General features: G+C 45.9%; 1 protein-coding gene across 5 annotated transcripts in view; it reads right to left on the bottom strand.

Annotated features, from left to right (window-relative positions):
• Window positions 1-23,913, bottom strand: part of ITPR1 (inositol 1,4,5-trisphosphate receptor type 1) — a 1,104,774-nt gene that overhangs the window by 261,139 nt on the left and 819,722 nt on the right. For all 5 annotated transcript variants that reach the window (XM_069206352.1, XM_069206351.1, XM_069206348.1 and 2 more), the window contains 2 exons: window positions 6,305-6,558; window positions 4,561-4,761 (listed from right to left, as the gene is read on the bottom strand). In XM_069206352.1, coding sequence (XP_069062453.1) covers window positions 4,561-4,761; window positions 6,305-6,558 — 455 coding nt within the window. The remainder of the gene's footprint in view (window positions 1-4,560; window positions 4,762-6,304; window positions 6,559-23,913) is intronic.

A 23,913-nucleotide genomic window follows, 5' to 3' on the forward strand; every position in this document is an offset into this window, starting at 1 on the left:
GAGCACAGTCTCTAATCTGTGTGGCCTTGTAGCACTATAGCGCCTCAGGGGTCTCATTGTTGAGTCCTGGAAGAGTAGTCCTGCCTCACTAACAAACAATGGAACTTCTAGAATGTTGATATCTGCTGGGATTGAGACATTCTGTGACATCACTCAATGGATGAACCCTTTAAGAGTGTTGTATTTATATCAAAGGTCCCATCTTCTTCAGTAGGGTTCCATACTTTAAGTAGTGGTCTCATACAATTCCATATAGTTTCACTCCTCACACTACTACTCACGCATTCGATTCTTCAGTGTTCTCTCATTGCAATACTAACATTACCCAAATGTTCTACATCACACATACACAATGTTTTCACTGTAGCAAACTTCAAGCGCCCTGGTAGCTTGGATGCCAGCACACTGACTCATTGTTTAGTAAACCTTCAGGATTACATAAGGACTCCCACGGCTTCAGAGAAAGGACAGAGTGAGCTAGATCAAAGACACAGGAAGAAACACGCGCAACAAGTCAGGTACAGGCGGATGCATCACCTGTCTCTTCAGAGAAAATGCCTCTTACATAATCTGCAGCATTCGTGTGAAGAGAAGCTGGGACATGCTGTAACTCTGGCTTCAAGCCACATGGCTGGGAGCAAGAAGGCAGGGCTGATCCGCAGGTGCCCAAGCTTAATGGCACGTGCTGATTAAGTAATACGGAACTGACTCTCTACGAACACGAGTTGGAGCAACTACCTTGCTCTTACCGCATGGCCCCCATCCAGTTCTTAATGTACCTTCCAAAAGGACACCTGCACCTCTCTTTCCTGGTTCTCCAGTGCTCAAACTTCCCAGGTGGGAAAATAGATAGGAACTGAACATATGGGAAACTGGTAGCTGCTCTTAGGGGTGGAAGGAGGCAGCATCAACTCTCAAGGCCGGCTAACAGCACTGCAGTTTAGTACAAAATCTTTCCCCTTCCTGAAGGCTGCAAGACTGTTGCTAAACTCATTCATTAGACTAGGCGGCTGTTTTTAGGCCCACAATCCACCAGTGGGTGAGCAGCTCATCGAGTTAGCTATTTTCTCTGTATTCTGGGACTTTTAGTCACTGTAGGAAACTGGCACTTGTTGCAGTTACCCACCCACACACTTTTGACCTGATATTGATGCTGACTTGAGAGTATGCTAAGCCCCAGCTTTCTTTCCCTAAATATGTACCATTGCTTCCACAATTAGCACACAGATAAGTCCCTTGTAAAAGAGGTACCAAGAGCCCTGTGACGAGGGAGGGTCCCTAAGGGCTGCAGCATGTGTTGTGCCACTCTAAGGGACCCCTCACCTAACACATGCACGCTGCTGTTGCAGATTGTTTGTGTTGGTGGGGAGAAAAAGGCAAAGTTGACATGGCATCCCCCACAAAACACTGGCTGTGGCATAGGTAAGTCGCCCCTCTACGAGGCCTTACAGCCTTAAGCCAGTGAGCATTATACCACAGGTGAGGGCATAGCTGCATGAGCAATATGCCCCTAAAGTGTCTAAGTCCACTCTAAGACATTCTAAGTGCAGTGTGGCCATATTAGGTGTATGGTTTGGGAGTTTGTCATTGCAAACTCCACAGTTCCATAATGGCTTCACTGAATACTGGGACGTTTGGTATCAAAAGTCTCAGCACAATAAACCCCCACTAATGCCAGTGCGGGATTTATTTAAAAATGGCGCCTGTATTTTACCCAATCCTCTAGTGTAGGAATGACTGGTCTGTGCCAGCCTGCCACTAGCAGACAAGTTTCTGACCCCATGGGGTGAGGGCCTTTGTGCTCTGAGGCCAGAAACAAAGCCTGCACTGGGAAGAGGTGCTTCACACCTCCCCCTCCAGGAACTGTTACACCCTGCAGTGAGCCTCAAAGGCTCAGGCCTTGTTTTACAGTGCCACAGGGCACTCCCGCTAGTGGAGATACCCGTCCCCCAGACAACGCCCCCACTTTTGGTGGCCAGTTCAGTGGGAAACTTAAGAAAACAAGGACTAACCACTTCAGCTGGGACCACCCCTAAGGTGTCCAGAGCTGAAGTGACCCCCCTCACTGCAAAATCCTCTATCATGGTTTGGAGGACAGGGACCAATAGGGATAGGAATGTGCCCCCCTTCCCAAAGGGAGTGGACACAAGGAGGGTGTAGCCACCCTCAGGGGTAGTAGCTATTGCCTACTGCCCTCTGACCCCCGTAACACCCCTACATTTTGTATTCAAGGGCATCCCTGATCCCAGCTCACCAGATTCCTGGAGACCTGACAAGAAGGACTGCTTAGCTGAAACCACCAGCAGAGAAGAAGGAAGACGACAACTACTTTGGGCCCAAGCCTACCAGCCTGCCTCCTGCTTCTAGGAACCTGCAAAAGACCAGCAACCTCTGCCCAACTCCAAAGGACTGCCCTGCACCCAAAAGGACCAAGACGTCCTGAGGACAGCGGCTCTAAGAAAATCCTACAACCAAGGACTCCCACCTCACTCCGGATGCGAGACTCCTGACCCCCTGTGCACCCAACACCCACGGGCCCTTGTCCAGGTGGTCCACCAAGCAAGACAGGGCCCCCAAGTGATTGTGAGCAAGCACCCACCCTTGGTTGACCTCTCCACTCCTCCACAATGACGCCTGTAGAGGGAATCCTGAAGACCCCCCCTGACCGCGGAGCTCCGGACAAAGATATCAGACATCTAGAGACGCTGCACCCACAGCCCCCAGGCTTTGGAGAAACCGACATTTGATGCATCTACATTCAAAAGGCGGCCCTCCTCCCTGTCTGACAGTGGTGTGCCTTAGACACCCCCTTGGCCCGCGCCTGCAGCCTCTGAGTGACCCCCGGGGTCTCCTCATAGACCAGCATTTGAAATCCAACGTCCTGTTTGCACCCGGCCGCCCCTATGCCACGGAGGGTTTGTGTTTGGTGCCAACTTGTGGCCCCTCCAGTGGTCCTTCAATCCCCCCTGGTCTGGCCTCAGAGCCACAAACCCTTACCTGCCTGCAGATCTGAAACAGAGTCCACATTAATTTTGCCTACACTTTGACCTCTGCACCCGGCCAGCCCCATGTTGCTGGTGGTGGGTGTTTGGGGTTAACTTGAAGACCGACCTGTGGACTTCCTAACCCTTGGAGACTGGAACTTTAAGTGTTGTACTTACCTGCAAATCGATCTAAATTTTCTTCCCTCCAGGAACAGTTTCTGAAAATTGCACTGTGTCAAGTTTTAAAAAGGATTATTGCCAATATTTCAAAAAGCTGTATAACTTCCAGATTTCAAACAATGTACTGTTGATACATGTGTGAAATATGAATCTATTGAAGTACTTACCTGCAACTTGAATGTTGTGGTTCTATAAATAAATTAAGAAAATATATTTTTTGCTATATAAAAACTATTTATCTGGAATTAAGTCATTGAATGTGTGCTTCTTCCTTATATGTGTTTACAACAAATGCTTTGCACTACCTTCTGATAAGCCTAACTGCTCGACCACACTACCACAAAAGAGAACATTAGTATTATCTACTTTAGCCTCTTAAGTCTCTGGGGAACCCCTGGATTCTGTGCACACTATATCTCATTTTTATATAGTATATAAAGAGCCAGCTTCCTACACTAGGGGAGAGTCTAAAGTAAGGAATCTGCAGCTAGATGTCTATCAGATCTGTGGAACACCCTTCCTTTCAAGCTACGCCTTGTACCTTCAGAGCTCTTTTTCCGTAAGACCTTGAAAACCTGGCTCTTTTCAATCTAGCTCTTACAGGCTGGTTAACACATTGGTACTATTCTAGTGCTGAAGCCTCCGGGCAGCTAGGCACAATATAAAAAAAAAACCTGTTTGAATTACATCAGGTTACGACAGAAAGTAGTGGTTCACAAAAGGAAAAATCACACCAATGAGAAAAATATTGCATCTAGTGTCAATAATAGAATTTTTATTGTTTTTTTTAAAAGGAAATCAAAATAATGAGAATAATGCTGAAAAAGTATCACAACTGACAGCTGAGAGAAATTATTCTTTCTGAGACAAACAGAAGAAGTGTGAAACAGACAACAAATGAAGATCAAATGGTTTAACAACCATGAGTGATAACCAACACCAGATGACAAATATTGTGGTCAACTTATTTAATAGAACATTATCAGATTTGAACTTGATTTACTAAGAACAGGGGATTGCCCTTCTCAGAAACAAATCAATCAATCTGTTTCTCTGAATGAACATGTAAATTCATTAATATGGTTACAAAAATTACAACACAATTTGGTGAATCCTATCAAGGTAAAATCATGTGAATGCTGTTTATTACGTGACCTTTATAGAGGCAAGGAATATATACACAGTCTTGGAATGAATAGATAAGGCAATACTATTGAGTAAAATGCTGTTAAGTCTGTCCCTATTCTGGAACCACTCACAGTCCTTATTTCATAGCTACTGATAGAACTTCAGGTACACTCAAGAAAACAAAAATGGGCCCCCTTTTCCTGTATTCATGGAATGTCCCTAGAGTGCCTACGATGAACTCAGTATCACATTGCAGCATGCACCTTACCTGGTTCTCATGGCATGGCCCCTGGCAGTATTCTGTTAAGCTCTCCAGTGTCTGATTGATGAGGGCCACGTTTTTCTCGTTTATATACAGTCCTAGGAGCCCCAAGCCACCAGTGGTGCTGCCACATATACAATCAAGGAACTGAAGGGTCTCGCACACAAGATTGTAGTTGGTCTTGTTGTTCTGGCAGCGCAGGAAGTTCTACAATCATAAAAGAGAAGACATCACTACACACAATAGCTCATTCTTGATATTTGATAGCTGTTGATTGCATTAACAGCTGGTCAAAGAAAAAAGATTTTGGTGGCTTATGCAAAGCAATAGAAACAATCTCCAAAAATATTCAGAGGTTATACAATGGTAATTTACCATACAAATGCAAGAAAAGTAAGGAACCAAAAGAAAAGTGCTACAAGAGATACAGAGTAAAGATGCACTTAGGGAAACAAGTGGAGGAAAAAAAGTACAGGGCGAAATGGGATAACGTGCACCCCTTCAGCCTGTGAACAATACAAAGAAACTCATCCACCTGTCCCTCTTTCTAAAAACCCATCAAACCCCATTCAATTTGCAAATGAACGGTCACAGAAAAATGAATTTGAACCAAAGTTTTATCACAAATGTCCTGCAACCACACCGCTTCAGCACAGGAAAGCTGATGCATGGATCAACATCCAAAGACAAAAGACAAGCAATCGGAGCTGCTGCAAGCACACTTTCCAGGTAAGATTAAAGCGGCTTCAATTTTCAAGTAGACACAACTGCACTTTCTAGACAGCTCCTTTCCCTCAGAGTGTGCTGTAGAAAGTGGTTATCCCCATTTACTACAAACAGAGAAGATAATAAATCTGCAAATTTGTGGTTAATATTTCTTTTGGCCATCCTTTATAAATTGCCCAGATAAAGCTCCAGTTATCAATTATTATATACAGAGCAAATTACATCTTAACCCAAAGGTCTGGCAAAGCACTTGATAATCTGTCAAAGCAGAGGGTGTGAAGATGCCAATAACATAAAAATTACTTATGCCTCCTGAACTCCCAACATGTAGCTCTGATCTTCATCAGTTCAACACCACCATTCATGGTGAATGGGACATAAGCTGCATTCTGAGATACACATCTATCATTGTGCTTCCAAAGTGCATTCCAATCTTTGCCCACGAATCATATGGGCTACTGTATTTTGCTGATAACAAAATAAATGCTTTGATTGCATGAAGTGCCCCGGAACCATCTAAACTTGATGCAGGATTTTGTAGCCAATGTATAACTGGTGATGAATCATGAACATGATGATTTGGCATCATACACTGATGGACGTGAATGATTAAAGCAAATTCACTTAGAGAAGATCACTTTTTAAATTAATAGAAATGAAGGTGGTAAAGAAGCAGAACACCACTATGCATGCCTTTCGGCTGTGTGGAGCATTTACACATTATGAAACCATAAGAGATACTGAAAAATTCCAAACACAGGAGGAACAGCTTTCAAATGTTTTCATAGACCAAGTGAACTAGGTGCCCATGGTTGTTCACGTGTGCACAGTAAACAAAACATTAAAATGCTGTTTACGGTCAGCAACTAAACTCTAAAAAGGGTCCTCATTACAACTGGGGATATTATAAGCATATCAACCTATGGAAGGGTCCATGTAAATGACCACCACCCAACTGCACCATTCTCCTGGCTCCCACAAAGATTTCTAGAAGTAAAATGGAGCACTCTGAAGGACCACCCACCTGAAGATCCCTGTTATGGTTCTCACACAGCAATTGCAAGAATCGTAGGATGGGCTGCATGATGGTGATGACTGCGCTCATTTCCAAGTCATCTTTGGGCTTCTCTGCTGCAGACGAGATACCGTCCATTGATGTGAAATGGTCATCTGGGTCTGCCTCTCGTCTGAAGGTGTTGTATGCCTTTCTAGTCGCTGCAGATGCTTCCAGCAGTTGGTCCCGGGCTTCGTCGGTGATCTGAGAGCTGAGCTCTTTAGCTGTGAACAGAGCACAAACAACTAGGTTCACAGCTACCACACGTACAAAATCAGACCCCTCAGCAGCTGGAGAGACAAGTGTGGACATGAAATAAGATTGTTTATTAAATTGAAGAAGTGACAGCAAAACTGAGGATTCGACTTGGCTTAGAATTGCAGTAGACAGCCAAAAAAAGCACATAGTTCACAAGCAAAGAATCACTTACCTTTAGAGGCGGCCATTTGAATGGACTTATTCATTCTACCACAGTCTCACCGTTTTTAAAAATAGCTTCCCCTGAGCAGACTGGACCTATGACCCTCTCAACACCCAGCAGGATGCATTGGAGGTGCTCCTGCGACTTAGTCACCACAAAATACAGTCAAATGGTCCCCCTTACTTGAGTTCACATATAGCAGTAATAGAGTGGCAGAAGAGAACAAGTAATGCAATAGGTCTCACATTTGTGAGAGTTAAACTATTGGTGTTGTTTATGACAATGTCTTTTACCTATGTGTTTTCATTTGGAGTGTAGTGGATGTATGCCAGGTACCACAGCAACCTTCCTAGGAGGGTCAACGCGGAAGAGAGGACACTAAAAGGCAGCAATCTTGAGATTGTTTTTGTCTCATTCCCAGACTGGATGTGATGATAAATACAGGAGTCCTGAGGGTGATGGGGAAGCACTCTGTGCCTGTGACGACTGTGGGGGGTATTTAAGGTGGGGGCTCTTCAAACAGGAAGCAGTGCTATTCATGCGCTGTTTGAGACAGCACTTCCGGAAGTGGCATCTGCAAGGTCCCGTAGCTGTGAGGGGACTGTCAAAGCCATGACACCAGGGAATTCCGGGAGGAAGAAGTAATGGAGTTTTGTCAACTTTTGTGCCCTATGATAAACTGCTCCTCTTACTGTGGCACCCTTGTGTTAGCTTCTTTGCGTTACAGGGTTGGGAAAACAGCTGCCTGTACTAACTGAACTCTATTTGAAGAGGCCTCATTTACATCCAAAGGCTAGATGTTTTTTGCTATCAAGCTTGAGGCCGTGAAGTGCTTTGGTCTGGAGTCAGGACTCCTTTTCCACCATTTTGGAGACAACATCTTTTGCTATCATCTTGCCTAGAACTAATCTATGTGCTTAGTTGGTGGCACTCAGGAGGTTATCAAGAGCATGGGCGACAGCCTAGTGTTACGTTCTATCCAAGTCAGTTGATTAATGACCCCCCCTGCAGAGGTCTTGACAAACAGGAATGTCACAGATTATAATCCTGACATAGCTTTTTCACTTCTTTTCTGCAAGGTTATTGCAAATGAATTATAGTGATTTTGTTAAGAATGGCATCTGCTTTCCAGCTCTACAAAATGGCAGAACCTGTATTACCAAGCGCTATGTAAATAAATAAATAAAAACATTAAAAGATTTCCAGACTGCCCCAACACAAACACCTGACAGCCCTATGGGAGAGGGCCAGAGCTGGCGACTTTGGAGCTTGGGAACACGGTTCGAGTCTCAGCGCTGGCCGAACACCCTGTTATTCTGGGCAAGTCACTTCATCTCTCCTTGCACCCAAAAATGAATGTGTTCTTGTGTAAGGGATCCGTGCTCATGCAAAGCCCTTGTATCGACGTCGCACTATATAAACTGCAAAAATTATATAAAAAGCACCTCACAGATATCGCAAATAAACAGCTAGATGCCCGAAAACAAGGAAGATGAATTAACAACATACAGTCACGCAGCGAGACAAAAGAGAAAAACAGTGTGGCACACTAAGTTACATGGCCAATTCTGCAATGATCCATGTAAGACGGTCAGTCTCAAATGTGGTAAACCAACCTCAAGGTGGGACAAACAAAGCATTTACCAACATCATCAAGGGATTTTTGAAAGGCAGGCCCAGGAACCAATGAAAGTGTTGAGCTTGAGATGGGTGTGGTTAAAGCCAACAGACTACATTACATGTCGGGAAGAGCAGTGCTTGCACGCTGCTATGCTAGACCTAAAAATGAATGGTTTCTTATCTCTAATCACAGTTCTCTCTGACGGGATTCTCCATTGAAGTCATAAGCACTGAATTGGCCCCTCCTCACAAGCAGGAATCTTGGAGCACTTTTTCATAGTTGATCTCCCTAAGTGTAGATATTTGCTTTTCTTTTGGAAAGCCAGCTGAGTCACTTAAGAGAAAAAAAAAAACATTTTGCAGCCTATAGCAGCAGGCTACAATAGCCCAATTCTTCATCTTGTACTTGAAAAGGGGCACAGAAAAACATATGTATAATTTAACATTAATGTTTTGTAAAAACAGCTTGAATCTTTCACAAACCCTTTTTTGTATGGAATAGGGATGATGGAAAGCAGGACAGTGTAGCCCCATATGCTGTCATTATATGGGTTAAAACAGAGTCTGCCTTTAAGAACCCAGAGACCACCAGTATCCCATCATGCACAGCAGGTGACAGTTGCTTCAGTTCTTTTTCACATTATGCACGAGTGATAAGCGGGTCTCAATTACCTCTATCGTGTCCAACCGGGAGACAGAAGGGTTGCTTATGACTTCATTGGAGATTGCCCCCAAGGAAAAACTGGGTTTACAGGTAAGAAACCATTCCTTCCCTCTTAGGTAATCTCCACTGATTGAGTAACATGCCCATCCCCACCAAGAGCGGTGGAAAAGCCAGGACAGACTAAACTAGCCATTTAAGGAAATACATTTTTGAGGGAGGCATCTATTCTAACATCGGAGCCCAAGCAGTAGTGCTTGGTGAATGTGTGAACAGATCTCCATGTAGTTGTCTTGCAAATTTCCACTACAGGGACATTTCTCATTAACACAGCAGCAGCTGCTTTGTCCCTAGTAGAATGTGCCTTAGGTCTAGCTAATAAGGTCTTATTAGCTTTTTGATACCATAACTGGATACAGGACCCTATCCAATGGGAGATGGGATTGGTTGGAAGAGGCTAACCCTGTACAAACCGGGCCATAATAGATGAACAATTGGCCCAATCTGCATAGGTCATGGGTTTTATCTAGATAAAACATCAAGAACCTCCTTACATCTAGAGAATGAAGGGTTCTTTCAGCAGAGGCTGAAGGATGCTGAAAGAATTAAATGAAGTTGTAGGGTCCACATTATTGGAAGAACACCAAATGCAAAACCTCTTCCACTTGATGGCATATGCAGAACAGGTTGAAGGCTCTTAGCCTCCTTGAGAATGTCCATGCAGTCTTGTGGCAGGTTTAAGTGTCCATACTGCACTAACTCAGGAGCCATGCAGCCTAATTCAAGAAGAGACTGGGGTGAACCATATGACCTCTGAATTTCGTTGGCAGGTCTGGTCTGCATGGCAGCTTGAGGAGTGGACGCTCTAACAAGTGAAGGTGGTCCATGAACAACCATTGACATGGACACTCCTGGGCTATTAAGATCATCCTGGCTCTCGAGTGGGAGAGCTTGATGAGGACTGACAGAATCAAGGGAATCAGCAGAAAGGTGCAGAGAAATTTGCTGGACTAGACAAACCATAGGGCATTCCCCAGTGTTCCTGGTTGGAGGTGGTATTTGTTGTTTTCCATGGTGGCAAACAAGTTGATCTTTAGAGCACCCCAAAAATTGAAGATGTTTTGTACAATGTCCTGGTGCAAGACAATTGTGATTTTCTTGCAGAACTCTGCAGAAAGCGTCTGCTTGAGCATTTTGCAGGCCTGGAAGGTGAGTTGCTAGTATCCTCAGTTCTCTAGCTATGACCCATTTCCAGATTGTCTGGACCTCTTTTCCCCCTGCTTGCTGAGGTAGTAAACTGTGGTTTTGTCCGTCTGAACAAGCAGGGACTGGATCTTGAATGATAGGCAAAAAGCTTTCAGTTCTAAATTAACTGCCCGGAGCTCAAGGAGATTGATGTGATAGGTCATCTCCTTTGGAGAACATGAGCCCTAAAGTTGAAAATTTGGAGGTGATCCATATGGGCTCCCCACCTTACTAGTGATGAATCTTGGTTGAAATACTTTATTTCGGCGGTGTTCCCTAAAAGCAAGCATAAAAAATACATTATACAAAACAATACATTAATAAATATAGATTTATATATTAATATAAAAACAGTAAAAACGAAATTCTCATAAAACCCAGCAAAGACTAATCGATCTCTAGTCTTCTAAGGTGCTCCATTTCTTGTATACCCTATATTGCTAGTCACAATATATTACTACGGCCATCTCTGAGGAATTTGTTAGCTCCACATGATCAGCTTACAAATCCTTAAAATGTTTTCGGCAATTAAAAACACCAGTTTAAAACCTTTATGCCCCTCCTACACTACCACCAATGCTCATTCAGAGCATGGCTTCTATGTTAGCTATAGAACTAGCCCACTATCGATCCTCGTAAAGTGGCAGTGCAACAACGAACCTATCAAGGGCCTTACTTTACCAGAGTCCTTAAACTTCATGTGGATTAACTACCCCATCCCCCTCGCATGCCACCCTCCCAAGCCAGAGCCCTATCTCTTCTGATCAAAACACCCAGGAGAAAAGGGCTCATAGGACAGACTTAAGTCTTGCCTGTACTTGTCAAACTCGCGCATCACCACTCGATAATCCCCAGGGATAAGCAGACTGGCCACCGCCACCTTCAGGCTCAGTGCAGAGGGCAGACAATAACCATACGATTGACCGTTTCGGGCTTAGATTTACACAGAGGGCATAAGACAGATGGCCCAGCTCCTCGCCACGAACTACAGAAAGCGTTTAAGGGCAAGCAGCCTTATCTAAATGACCGATCCAAACTTTTTGCCCTAGGTAGCGTAACATAGTCCAGGAAATCTTCAAATTTGGGAACAACTTTGAATTCCAGATATGTTTCTGTGAGAGGACAGAGGATTGTCCTATACTGTTGGTGCTCCCTAATATACTGCCAGTAAGCCACCTTAACTACCTGTTTGTCCTCACTGCGGATTTGGTCCGGCTGTTCCCAAAGTGCCTCAAGCTTCAACTTTAAAATAAATGCGAGGACAAAGCCCAGCCAAAGGACTTTCCGAGCTAGGTCTAGCCTCACCAAGTGTCTTAGACATGTACTATACGTGGCCACGTCTTGGGGTTTTAGCTGTATTTGATCAATCACCCGATTAATACCCATATCATATCTCAAGGGTGTAAGCGGGGTACTAGGTGGCACGGCCGCTAGCACCCTAATAAAATTGTTTTCAGCTATCTCTATCCTATGTGAGTTAGCATACCCCCATATTTCTGCTCCATAGGTTGCTGCATTGAGGGCCTTAGCTCAATAAGCCTCAAGAGCTGGTGAGATAGAGCGAGTGCTTGTGGCTCTGAAGAATCGAATAATGGCGTTAGATCTATATGCTATTGTTAGGAAACTTTTTACTACTTGGGGGTCCCATTTTAATTTTGGGGTCAAGGTGATACCTAGATATCAAATTCTCACACCCTTTCAAGGTTGGAATCACCCACTTTTATGCTCCTCGTTCTGAATGTAGAATTTTCAAAGACCATAAACGTGGTCTTAGAGCAGTTTATCTCCATCCCCCTTTCTCTACAAAAGGACACGTATGTTAACACCAGATTTTGCAGTCCCATTGGATACTTAGCAGTGAGTCGTCTGCAAACAGAAGGATGGGGACTTTCCCCATCACAAATGGTGGGAGAATCATTTATATACTGTCCAAGATATTCGGTGATGTCATTCATATATAGAGAAAAAAGCATAGGGGCCAACACACAATCTTGTCGAAACCCCCCTGGCTTATCAGAATTCTAGATGTCACTTCCCCTTGCCCACCCCAGCGGACCAGGGCGTAGTTTCCACAATATAGTCTAAATCAAGATGTCCACTAGACTACTAGGACTCCCATCTTCCTTAGAACGTGCCACAGTTTATCACGTGGGATCAAGTCAAAAGCAGCTTGCAGATCAACAAAGGCTACATATAACCTCTGACAATGGAGGAGGACCTGTTTCCAGTACAATAATGAACACCTAAATACCTGATCGATGGTACTTGTCGTGGGCTGAAATCCTGCCTGCAAGGGCAAGAATATCTACGCAAGTCGCCCAGCCCAACAGTTTGTCAAGAACCTTCCTAGCAAATATTTTTTGGAGATTATCCAGCAGGCTAATAGGGCGATAGTTTGCAGGGCAGCTAAAGTTTTTTTTTTTTTTAAACAGGCATAATTTCGGCCCATTTCCAGGTATCTGGCATTTTGCCACCGTTTACTATTGCATTAGAAAGAAGATTTATATACCCTGTCCACACTCTTGGTTCGGACTTGTATAGGTCTCCGGGAATTCCATCCAAGTCTGGAGCTTTAAGAGGTTTCAGACTATCGATAGCTGCCAGCGTATCTTCCAGTGAAAAAATAATTAGAGGACTATCTGCCTCACCCAAAGCTATACAAGAGTTCTCCCCCACCCCCAGTGCTATATGAAGGTATTAAGGTCTACTAAGGGGCTCCCAGTGTGTTGATGTGGGGTACCACCAGAGACCTCCCCCTCATCATTTACACTCACCGAATATAGAGCACCAAAGTGTTGCTCCCACTTATCTGATGCAATGTTACAGCGCCTCAAAGTACCCAATTCACCAGTTTCATCTGATATTATGGCCCAGAAGGCATGATTATCTCTTAGCTTCAATGCCTTAAGTAGCTTTTGCCAGCTTTCATCATCACCTTTCCTTGCCACACTTTGAGCCTTTTTATACATTGCTCATACATACTTAATATCTGCTCAATTAACTCCCTTATGGTGGTTACCAGCACCCGCTTTGCCATCCTACAATCCTGATTAAACCAATGTGGATGTTTTGCTCCCGACCTATGGCTGCCTCGGTATTCACTAGAAAAAAAATCAATTTAAGTTTATCAAACAGTAGACTGAGTTTGTTAAAAAAAAAAAAAAAAATTGCAGTCTACATGCAGATCTTCAAATTAGTCTAAAACCTGTACGAACCATTGATAGATCACAGCATATGCTTCCCGATCAGCCAGGACTCTATGCCACGTTACTCATCGCTGAATATTAGAGATACTGGGTTCCGGCACATCTGAAAGTCCCAGTTGGGAGACCTAACAAATTTCTCTCCATTAAGCCATACCGCTAGCGGGCAATGTTAACTCTCAGTGGTGCCAAGTACCTCCATATCTACCAGATCCGGCCATAATCGCACATCCAACAAGATTATAGTCACACTCCTCTGGTGCCCCCTTTTAAAAGTGGGCGCTCGTGCTTGATCCAAGTTTGCTCTCCCATTACAGGCACATAGCCCGTGGGCCGCCACCATTGCCAATATCTGCAGGCCCATGTCGGAAAGATGACTTATTGGCCTACCTACCAGCTGTGGGACACCCGATTGCTCATCCTCTTCCCTGATTACCATGTTGAGGGCAAGATACGGTTCAAATAAGGTATTGAAGTCACCAGCCACTATAAGGCTAGACTTACTTTTATAAGTTTCCACTAGCGTTTCAAGCATGGCCAAAACCGAGGACTGTTTGATGGCAACGTACGTGCATACACATTTAATATAGCCAAGGTTAATCCCCTTGGGAATCGTAAGCTAATGCCCATTAGGTCGGGAGAGTCTATCCTCAGTAATTCATGCCTGCATACTATGTCATTTCTAACCAAGATCATAAGTACCCCCCTCCAATTGCCCAGCCCATTTTCCTTGGTGGCAGGGCCTCAACGCTTTAAGTGGTAAATCCTCTAACAAGACCTTGTTAACAGCTCATGTTTCTTGAAACACACAGACATATTTCCCTATAAGGGAGTTCCACGCTTTGTCAGCTACCTTAGGGTTCACCCCGCCACATTCCAGGAGATTAGTGATAGGTTTGTCCTGTATTCAGCCACCTTTTTGGGAGGATTACCCCTTTGCCCATCCCCCATCGATATACAAAATGCCCCCCTATGGGAGCCTCTAGGGTTGATTCGGTGACAGCTGGTCCTTGGGGTGTAAGAGTTGCCCTGTCCTTCCGTAACCCCAAAGGACCTAGTCAGTCTAACTGGTCTAGTGTGGATAGCGGGTAATAACGGTTCCGAATAAGTACCTTAAAGGTAGTTTGTTGTATACCCCAGGTTTGTAGTGCTCGATGTTGGTCAGACAGTATATTCCCAAAACCCCTTGCTACTGGGGGATTTAAAAAAAAAACACAAAAAAAAAAAAAAAAAAACAGAGGTAGCACTCTAATACCCCATTCATTTGGTTTTTAGCACCAATCATATTTAACAGGGATTGGACACTGCTAGGTGACTTTAAGTTCACAATTATACAGTCCCCATGTGAAGCTTTTGGCGTAGGACCCACCCACGCCACCCCTCGGGTAGTGAGAATTTCCTCACAGAGGACCTGTGGCCAGCCCGACTGTTTCTGTAACCAGTGTGCTACTTTATTTAGTAACGAGTTATGAGACTCACTTGGTCCTCTAGGTAACTGAGGAACACTCTCTAGGATGATAATGTAGGGGGTACACTCCGGAGGAATGCTAGATCGTATATCAGAGGTGTCAGTACGCAAACACACAGACCAAGCTTCCTCAGATCTACTGCCACGGTCGTCTACTCCTTCCCTCATCACCCACACGGGGTGCACTACTTGGGCGTTGGAAAAGTCTCTTAGGGGGTTTATTAAATACAGGTGGACCTCTTCCTTTACCTGTTGTTTGGTGGATCAACGAATCCTCTCTGTTCCCTCTCGGGCGTGCTCTCTGGCTGTCAGGGATTCCACCTGGCTCATGGGTCCTGCCACAACCTCCCTCGGCTTGGTAAAGGGATCTCTGTTGTTGTGGCTAAACTCAAATAATTTAATGATAGCGTCTATTGAGTGGAGACGCTCGTTTAGAGGCTGCAATTTTAAGTCAAGGATGCTACATACTTTTTCTTCCATCTGTACAAACATCTCCCCCAGAGCCTGCCCTCGTCCCTGCCCCTTCCCATTACCTGCCCCCTCTTTTAGAATGGATGGAGCGTTGGGCTGCCCCCTCTTTTTTTGAAGGAATAGCGTGTTGGGCTGCCAACTGGATACTACCACAACTTAAGCGATTATCATTCCTTTAATGATCTGGTCGTGTCCTCTTCTCTCTTATTACCAGCTCATCGTGTTTATTATTTGTGAGAACTAAATCCAGGGCTCCAAACTCAAGGGGATTACACTCCTGCCTCTGAGCCTGATCTGGCTCGTCCACGTCCCCCTGACTCCCAACTGCCACAGGGTCATCACCTCACTACTACCTCCCCTCCCAACCAGCTCTTCATCATTAGAAGCTCCTATAAATGAGACCCCCAAGGGCGGAGAACGTAGGGAGGATACAGAAAGCAGACGCTCTGCAAGCTCAATTTCTTTATTGATTATCCCCACAGCCCCTTCTGTGGCCCCCAACAACCGTAAGAGGAGATCATTCAGTGCAACTCCAGTCGCCGCAGGAGGTGGTATGCAGCTTCCTCACCGCATGGACAGCTGTGAGATATAGTGCGCCCCCCGTCGATTTGCCAGGTTCTTAATGATGGATGTTAGAGGGGTGGCCCAGCCCAGCCTCCTTCTGGCTCCGATGGGCGTGGACGGGCCAGCCCTTGGCCCAGGCTTCACCTGGGTGCATCCCAAGCTGCGTTGTCCCCCTGCTGCTTTATGGCGCTGCTGACGAGGTGATTAGGGGCAACTGGTGCAGTGAAATGACTGCCTCCTGGGGCCTAGAGCAGTCTGGGACTCGTAGAGCCCCTTCCAATTTTCAGCGTCTCCCGTGCTGCGCTCTCCGTCTAACTCTTTATAGCACTGCTGGCGAGGTGATTAGGGGCAGTTGGTGCAGTGAAATGGCCGCCTCCTGGGTCCTAGAGCAGTCTGGGACTCGTAGTCTCCGTCCAATGTACAGTACGTCTCACACTGCGTTGTCCCCCTTACGCTTTATAGCGCTGCTGGCGAGGTGATTAGGGGCAGCTGGTCTAGTGAAATGTCTGCCTCCTGGGGCCTAGAGCAGTCTGAGACTCGTAGTTCCCTTCCCAATGTTCAGCACGTCCCCAGTCATCGAGAGCAGAGTCCCCTCCTGTGCATAAAACAAGGCCTGGTGAATAAAGTCACTATGGTCGGAGAGGGAACCTGTTGATGAAATGGCATCCCTTGAAGCAGGTTGGCTGGAGAGCACCACCATTTCACAGACTGTTTTGCACGAAGGGATGGTTTTTGATCCTGTCCTCCCAGTTCCCTGCAGGTTGGTCCCACTGGTCCTCAAGACATTCCTGGAGAGGGCACATGTGGAGATGGGAGTTTAGAGTCAGGGAGATACAGAAGGCCATCGAACTAAGGAGAGATGACACTGCCCTCACCATAGGATGAAAGTCTTTCATGAGAGAGTGACATTCCAGACTGATCGATAGCAGTCTCTCCTCCAAAGGACACTCTTGCCTGAACGGTGTTGAAGGCCCCCAAATAATGCAAAGTCTGAGCAGGGGTAGATGTTGACTTGCTGTGGTTGATATGAAGTCCCAACCATCAAACTAGATCACAGGTCAAGTTGTAATGAAGCTGAGCTTCCTGAGAAGTGGACACCTTGATTAGCCAATCGACTAAGTAAGGGTACACAAAGATTCAATGTTTTCTGAGGTGTGCAGCTATTGCTGCCATGCCCTTCAAGAAAGTTCTGGGCGCTGACTTGAGGCCAAATAGAAACACTTTGTTCTCATGGTGATCCTTCCCCACAACAAACCTCAAGAATTTGCAATGTTTCTTGGCAATTGTTGCATGAAAGTACACATCTTGAAAGCCTATGGAGCAGAGGCAGTCTCCCTGTTGTAACTGGGGATTGTAGGAAAGTACCATCTTGCCTGACATGTTACCCCTATATTTCACTGTATGTATGTTTTAGCCCTTGTGCCACTGGGACCCTGCCAGGCAGGGCCCCAGTGCTCATAGTATGTGCCCTGTATGTGTTCCCTGTGTGGTGCCTAACTATCACTGTGGCTCTGCTAACAAGAACCTCAGTGTTTATGCTCTCTCTGCTTTCTAACTGTCACTGCAGTCTAGTGACTAAATTTACTAATTCTCATTGGCACACTGGTACACCCATATAATTCCCTTGTATATGGTACTTAGGTACGCAGGGTATTGGGGTTCCAGGAGATCCCTATGGGCTGCAACATTTCTCTTGCCACCCACAGGGAGCTCAGATAATTCTTACACAGGCCTACCACTGCAGCCTGTGCGAAATAACGTCCACGTTACTTCACAGCCATTATCACTGCACATAAGTAACTTATAAGTCACCTATATGTCTAACCTTCCCCTGGTGAAGGTTGGGTGCCAAGTTACTTAGTGTGTGGGCACCCTGGCCCTAGCCAAGGTGCCCCCGCATCGTTCAGGGCAAATTCCCCAGACTTTGAGAGTGCAGAGACACCATTACACGCGTGCACTATACATAGGTCACTACCTATGTATAGCGTCACCATGGTAACTCCGAACATGGTCATGTAACATGTCTAAGATCATGGAATTGTCACCCCAATCCCATTCTGGTATTGGGGGGACAATTCCATGATCCCCCCTCCCCCCGGGTCTCTAGCACAGAACCCGGGTACTGCCAAACTGCCTTTCTGGGGTTTCCACTACAGCTGCTGCCAACCCCTCAGACAGGTTTCTGCCCTCCTGGGGTCCAGGCAGCCCTGGCCCAGGAAGGCAGAACAAAGGATTTCCTCTGAGAGAGGGTGTTACACCCTCTCCCTTTGGAAATAGGTGTGAAGGGCTGGGGAGGAGTAGCCTCCCCCAGCCTCTGGAAATGCTTTGATGGGCACAGATGGTGCCCATCTCTGCATAAGCCAGTCTACACCGGTTCAGGGATCCCCCAGCCCTGCTCTGGCGCGAAACTGGACAAAGGAAAGGGGAGTGACCACTCCCCTGACCAGTACCTCCCAAGGGAGGTGCCCAGAGCTGCTCCAGTGTGTCCCAGACCTCTGCCATCTTGGAAACAGAGGTGTTGGGGGCACACTGGACTGCTCTGAGTGGCCAGTTCCAGCAGGTGACGTCAGAGACGCCCTCTGATAGGCTCTGACCTTTCTTGGTAGCCACACCTCCTTTCTTGGTAGCCAAACCTCCTTTTCTGGCTATTTAGGGTCTCTGCTTTGGGGAATTCTGCAGATAACGAATGCAAGAGCTCACCAGAGTTCCTCTGCATCTCCCTCTTCGACTTCTACCAAGGATCGACCGCTGACTGCTCCAGGACGCCTGCAAAACTGCAACAAAGTAGCAAGACGACTACCAGCAACAATGTAGCACCTCATCCTGCCGGCTTTCTCAACTGTTTCCTCGTGGTGCATGCTCTGGGGGTCGCCTGCCTTCACCCTGCACCAGAAGCTCAGAAGAAATCTCCTGTGGGTCGACGGAATCTTCCCCCTGCTAACGCAGGCACCAAAAGACTACATCACCGGTCCTCTGGGTCCCCTCTCATCCTGACGAGCATGGTCCCTGGAACACAGGCACTCTATCCAAGTGACTCCCACAGTCCAGTGATCCTTCAGTCCAAGTTTGGTGGAGATAAGTCCTTGCCTCCCCATGCTAGACTGCAAACCTGTATACTGCGTGATTTGCAGCTGCTCCGGCTCCTATGCACTCTTCCAGGATTTCCTTTGTGCACAGCCTAGCCTGGGTTCCCAGCACTCTGTCCTGCAGTGCTCAACCCTCGGAGTTGGCCTCCGGCGTCGTGGGACCATCCTTTGTGACTCTGAGCCAGCTCCGGTTCACAAATCTTCTAAGTGCATGTTCGGGTACTTCTGCGGGTGCTGCCTGCTTCTGTGGGGGCTCTCTGAGTTGCCAAGTGCCTCCTCTGTCTCCTCCTCCAAGGGGCGACATCCTGGTCCTTAGCAGCACCCAAAAACCTCTACCGCGACCCTTGCAGCTAGCAAGGCTTGTTTGCGGTATTTCTGCGGGGGAACACTTCTGCAACCTTCATCGCGACGTGGGACATCTTCCATCCAAAGAAGAAGTTCCTAGTCCTCTTCATTCTTGCAGAATTCCATACTTCTTCCATCCGGAGGCAGCTTCCTTGCACCTTCATCCGGGGTTTCCTGGGCTCCTGCCCCCCCTGGACACTGTCGCGACTATTGGACTTGGTCCCCTTGCTTTGCAGGTCCAGGAATCCATTGTCAGTGCACTGCTGGTGTTTGTTGTTCTTGCAGAATCCCCCTATCATGACTATTGTGCTCTTCTGGGGTAGTAGGTGTACTTTACTCCTACTTTTCAGGGTCTTGGGGTGGGGTATCTTGGACACCCTGACTGTTTTCTTACAGTCCCAGCGACCCTGTACAAGCTCCCATAGGTCTGGGGTCCAGTCGTGATTCGCATTCCACTTTTGGAGTATATGGTTTGTGTTGCCCCTAGACCTATGCTTGCCTATTGCAACCTACTGTAATTCTACACTGTTTGCATTACTTTTCTGGCTCTTACTTACCTATTTGTGGTTTGTGTTCATATAACTTGTGTATATTACTTACCTTCTTACTGAGAGTACTCACTGAGATACTTGTGGCATATTGTCATAAAAATAAAGGACCTTTATTTTTAGTAACTGAGTATTGCGTTTTCTTATGATATTGTGCATATGACACCAGTGGGATAGTAGGAGCTTTGCATGTCTCCTAGTTCAGCCTAAGCTGCTTTGCCATAGCTACCTTCTATCAGCCTAAGCTGCTAGAAACCCCTTTATTCTACTAATAAGGGATAACTGGACCTGGCACAAGGTGTAAGTACCTTTGGTACCCACTACAAGCCAGGCCAGCCTCCTACACGGATAGAGCGATGTAATGCCACCATCCGAAACTATTCTCGCCAAATCCATTTGTTGGCTACTTTCAGGTCAAGAATAGTTCTGAATTCATTCTGGTCTTTATCACCAGAAAATATCTGGAATAAATGCCTCTTCCCTGTTGTCTGTGAGGAGCGGCCTCCACTGTCTTTTTGTAGAAGGATTTTGACTTCTGATCGCAGCAGTGGCAAATGGGAATTGGATGGTTTTGGAGGTATGGTCGGTAGGGGGACTTGTGAAACAGAGACAATACCCATTTTGAACAATATTCAGAACCCAAATGACTGGCATGATTTTTTGCCACTCTGCTAGAAAGAGATGCTTCCCCCTACTGGAGTGGGTAACAGAAGAAGGGCAAGGGAAGATTTATGACTTGGAGACGGATGTTTACCCCTGTGTGCAGGCTGTTGGGTGAATCTTCCTCTAGTCTGTTTTCATTGCTGTTGCTGGTAAGGTCATTGGTGTTGTGGCTGCTGGCTTGGTACCACTGATGGGTTTGAACCCTCCGAGGGTAGAAATGGCCTGTCTAGACCCTCTGCTTTAAGGTTTTCCATCTCAGCTTTCATGCGAGTCATATCGTCAGTGTGGCTTACGAAGAGGGTGGAACCTGCAAATTGGAGGTTAAGGATGCTCTGCTGAAAATCCAGCTTGAGAGTTTTTAAACGGAGCCAAGAACGCCTCCTTAATGCTACATCATGGCAGTATTCATGTGCACCTAACAGGGAAGAGTCTGCTGCTGCACTGATGACCTCTTTGAACACCAAGTCTTCACTGGCAATTTCCATAAAGTCTTCCTACTTGTCCCTGGGAAGATGCTCTGCTTTCATGGTGGCTGTGGTACAGACTTTACAGAATTCAGTTTATACTCTCCTTATGTGTCACAGTAGTGGCATGCTACTTGCTGGCTGCTAATAGGACCACTGAGTCTGGAGGTAGGTCAGAACAGAGGAAGAGAGGATCTTTCTCATGAGGTCAATATTTTTTCTGAAGCCTTGATGGAGTAGCTTCAACTGAGGCCAGATTCAGTAAAACTTCCATAGCTAGCTCTACAAGTCCTGGGACCAGCAGCAGTAGTGGTGGTGGTCTCGACGCTGACCGGTGATGAAGTCTCAAATATCACAGACGTTGAGGGAGTAGGAACCAACATCTGAATATGGAGCTTGGCAGCTACTCTTACCAGGACTTCCTGCAAGGCAGTATCATCCACCTGAGAGATGCAAGACAGTGTCAGCAAGTACCCTCCCCTTAGAAGTGGATGTAGTTTAAGTGGAACGATGTTGAGATCTTGTGTATGATCTGAATCTTGAGCATGATAGGTGTGAACAATGATGTTGGTGAGAACGCCTTGAAGATGGAGATGAGCGCCTGGAACTGTGTCAGCAGTGATGGCGTGAATGAGGGCAAGTTCTGGATCACAATTTTGGGTCTTGGCAGAGGAGCATCCACAGGTTGCAGAATTGGCAGCGGTGGAAGGGGCGTTGTAGGTGGTGGCGGCAGAGAGGATGGTGATTGGGAACTTCGCAGTACAATGGGTGAAGAAGAGGAGTATATCCTCAAATATTCTGAATCCAGAGATGACAATAAGTCTCCTCTTATTTCTTGCCTCCTGTTCTGTCTACGATGTCAAAAGACTTTGACGTCAATCTCCTTCAATGCCTTGACATCGATCTACTTCTTGGCGTCAACATGTTGGTGCCTTAATGCTGAAATCACTCTTTCCCGACGTCAATCTAGGTCTGCGTGTTGACAATATATGGGTCTGACATCAACCCACCTTGCCGTCAATCTACGTCTGCCTCAACGTCAACCCAACCCTTGATAGCTCACAGCCGTACCCATCCCATTGACCCTCTCGACATAGACATGGACCAATGTTTCTAGGCTGGAGCTGTCTTTTTGGATCTTCCACGTACTTCAGAGACAGCAGAGCCCTTGTTGAAGACTGACCCTGTCCTCGCTCTGAGGTCCCACCTTCAGATTGTGCCTGTTGCCTGCATCTTTTCTCAATGCGATAGAGGTGGATTTTGTCCCTGTACCTCACGTTGCCCCTTGAAAACTTACTGCAGTTATCAAAGAATCAGGAATATGGCTTGCTGGTAGGCAGATGATGCATACATCATGAGGGTATCTTTTGGTCTTCTTTCTCCCACAGGCAGGGAACTTGTAAAACAAAGATGGCATTTTATTTGACAAAGCACCTCACTTTTCTGTCAGCAAAATACAGAAAAAGGCAGGGAGAGAATAAAATTGTGGAATAAAGTGGTTGCCACAAAATTCCACTGTAGAATTTTGAGGAGAAGAAGTCTGAAAATGGCAAGCTCAATGCTCCAGGAACCGGTCAGCAGGAGCCGGAGAAAAATAGCTGAAGCAACTGTCACCTGCTGAGCACGATGGGATACCGGTGGTCCCTGGGTTCTTAAAGGCAGAGACTGTTTTTAACTCACATAACGACAGCCTATGGGGTTACAAAAAAGGGTTTGTGAAAGATTTAAGCTGATGTACTAACCATTACCATTAAAATATACACGTTTTTCTTGGCCCCCTTTAGAAGTACAAGATGAAGAACTGTGCCATTGTAGCCTGTCGCCTTAGACAGCATAATGTTTTTTTTCCTCTGAAGTGACTCTGCAGGCCATCCAGAAGAAAGACTAACATCTACACTTAAGATATACTATGAAAATGTGCTCTGGGATCCCCACACTTGGGCGGGACTATTCAGTGCTTATGACTATAGAGATCCCCTAAGAGAATGTATGGCTTGCTTGTGAATAACAGTGTAGTAGCCTATTCAAGAAAGGAGGTGGGAGATAACTAGCTGAAGCAGCACAAATGATGGGTGTTTTCATTTATTTTATGAATGACTGACTAGGGCAAGACACTAACCTATCACTTTACTTTAAATAATGAGGTCTGCAGAATTCTTGTAAGTAACATCAATGTGAGTATGCACTGACAGGTAGTACAGATAATAACAATGATACCTTCTACTGAACAATAATGTTTGGCAGCACGTGGCGATTCGTGAAAAATGCCGAAAATGTGAACAGCTCTGTAAAGGCCCAGTGCCAGTTCCTTCACCAGAAAGAAAAAAAAAAACGAATTATCTCTGGAATCCCATTGTTATCCAAATCTCAGCAGGTCCCTATCTTAACGTGGCCGACTTCAAGTAAGCCTTTTCCTTTGTGGCTGCTCAAAGTAGAAAAGCAACCGTCCACTGAAGTCTCATATGCATCCTCTTGTGGTATAGCCAATGAAACCTCTTCTTCATATCCTCAAGCATGGGGCGGTGATTAGAAAATACAGAGAATGTTTTTTCTAGACCAAAAGGAACTGACTGCCTTAGTGATAGTGGTTCCAAACACTAGGTTTGGCATCAGCATGTTGCTACCCAAGTCACATGGAGCAATTGCTAATAAAGAGAATTACCCTGAAACACCTCAGTCCACCCTCATGACCAATGCAGGTCCCAAACACATTATAGGGAAGACCTTGAGATACACGAAGGATGTGCCAGAACTGGTTAACCTGTGGAAGAAAGCAGTAGGCTTGCAGACAAATGTTGACTTGAAAAACCAACACTTAAT

This window comes from Pleurodeles waltl, chromosome 9 (assembly GCF_031143425.1).
Source record: "Pleurodeles waltl isolate 20211129_DDA chromosome 9, aPleWal1.hap1.20221129, whole genome shotgun sequence".
NCBI classification, from domain to species: Eukaryota; Metazoa; Chordata; class Amphibia; order Caudata; family Salamandridae; genus Pleurodeles; species Pleurodeles waltl.